Source organism: Phaethon lepturus, unplaced genomic scaffold (assembly GCF_000687285.1).
Source record: "Phaethon lepturus isolate BGI_N335 unplaced genomic scaffold, ASM68728v1 scaffold32141, whole genome shotgun sequence".
Lineage (NCBI taxonomy): Eukaryota > Metazoa > Chordata > Aves > Phaethontiformes > Phaethontidae > Phaethon > Phaethon lepturus.
Genome location: NW_010520315.1, coordinates 381 through 2,280, shown reverse-complemented (window position 1 = coordinate 2,280; position 1,900 = coordinate 381). Strand labels below are relative to the sequence as shown.

At 66.3% G+C, this 1,900-nt stretch overlaps 1 protein-coding gene across 1 annotated transcript in view; it reads right to left on the bottom strand.

The window, feature by feature from the left end:
• Positions 1–224: 224 nt before the first annotated feature.
• Positions 225–1,900, bottom strand: part of LAMTOR1 (late endosomal/lysosomal adaptor, MAPK and MTOR activator 1) — a gene marked incomplete at its 5' end in the record, with an annotated part of 2,053 nt that continues 377 nt past the window's right edge. Inside the window, 3 exons of the mRNA XM_010297357.1 lie at positions 225–308; positions 458–584; positions 1,160–1,237. Coding sequence (XP_010295659.1) covers positions 225–308; positions 458–584; positions 1,160–1,237 — 289 coding nt within the window. The remainder of the gene's footprint in view (positions 309–457; positions 585–1,159; positions 1,238–1,900) is intronic.

The window sequence follows — 1,900 nt, the reverse complement described above, 5'->3', positions numbered from 1 at the left end:
TTTCCTCAGCAGCTCCTTCCTCAAAGCAGCAGCAGGACTCCCCGGGAGGGAGGCTGCCTGCGCTGCTGCCACAACCATCTTCTGAAGGGACTGAAGGAGCAGAGCCGCTGTCTGCGTGCAGTTACTGCGCTAGAAACGTGTGACCAGGCTTTGCTTTCAGGGCTAAAGAGTCCTTACAGGACTGCTTGAAACTCGGGATGCTTCTGCATCGGCCACAGCACCCACTAGCACCGCGGCTCATGGGAGCCCCGGCACGACCCGTGCTCGAGCCAGCGGTGTCCGTGCTCCTCCGGCGAGGCCATACCAAGCTGAAAACAGCAAGAGCGGCCACCGGGACCGGCTTGGGGCCCTCCGGCATGGCCAGACTGCTGCAGCTCCTCCGGGACGAGAGCACTTCAGCCCCCACATCTCCACGGAGCACCGAGGGGGCCCAGGGGACTTGGCCCCAGCCCCTCACCTGCTGCAGGTCTGCGAAGGGGATGGGGTCGCTGGCAAGCACTTGGTGCGGTTGGTTGGTCAGAGACGGCAGCAGTGGGAGCTTCTTCCAGTGCGTCAGGTTGTTGCTCAGCATGGCCAGGCGCGTGCTGCGGAGGGGAGAACAGTGAGGGTCAGCGCTGGCACTGGGGACGAGCGCGTCAGCCTGCCCCAGGGAGCAACGGGATGCAGGGAGCCGCCTGCTCGGCATCGCCCCGGCTCAGCAGAAGATGGGTGCTGCACCTCCAGGCACTGGCACCACTGGGGGGGAGCAGGGGACTCCCAGCACTTGCCCCCTTTCGCCCCCGAGGCAGGAGGATGAGGGAGCTTCCAGTTCTCCAACACAGGCGCCTTTCAAGCGGCAGCAATCGCATCCAGCCACCCGCCGTCTACCCCGAGTGCCGGGGGGGGGGGAACACAAGAGCCCTTTGTGTGCGGCCGCCCCCGCTGAGCCTGTAGCCAGGACAAGGGTTCTGCCGCTGGCACCGCCACAAGCCTCACCCAGCAGTGCCAGGAGGGTGGAGGAGAGGAGCAGGGCTGAGCACCACCCCCCTGGAAGCAGGGAGCCCTGCTCCACGCTGAGTTCCTCTCCCAAAGGCCAAAACCCCAAGGCCCTGCCCGATGCCTCCCCACCCTGCCCAGGGACGCGGCTGCAACCACGCCAAGGGAGCAGGGCAGGTCCCACCTGTACTGCCTGGCTCTGTCCATGTACTCGTGCTGCTCCATGCCCTGGGAATCCGCTGCCGACACGTCGATGATGTTGCTGCAGGGACACAAGACAGCAGGTCCCTCTGCAGGCTCCCCCGGCCCCCCCTCCCTGTCTCAGGCGGACTGAGCACCCTCTGACGAGGGCTGCGAGGGCAGCCAGGGCTTCGACACCCCAAAACGAACAGCTCTGGGCCATAAGGCCGAACTCGCAGCGTGCACGCAGCCAGCTGGACATGAGCGTGCCAGGCTTGGGAGAGAAACGCCAAGGACTGCAACTGGCCCGAGGCAGAGGCAGACAGAGGCTGCCCAGAGAGCTGGGGGCTTTGCTCCACAGCCTCCTGTGGCGCGGGCCGGCCCGCACCCTGGGGACCTCGGCACACAGCCGCTCAGGGAAGGACGCTCCACCATGCCGCAAGGGCTGCGAGGATTAAGTGCTTGGCTGAGGCCCTGAGAGCCCCGGTACTGGGCCCCAGGCTCAGAGAGGAACTGGGCACTCACCCAGGTCTCTGCCAGAGCCCGGCCACGTGCCCCCGACAGCAGCATGATGCTCGAGGCCGCTGCAACACTCCATGTCGGACATGTACACATGGGCACAGCCCCCACCCCACATTGCCCCTGTGCCTGCGGGGTCAGCCTCCCCAAGGAGAACAGAGCATGTGTGTCCCCCAGAAGGGGACACGGTGCTGGGGGCCCCAGTCCCCCTCGCCACTTCCCCACG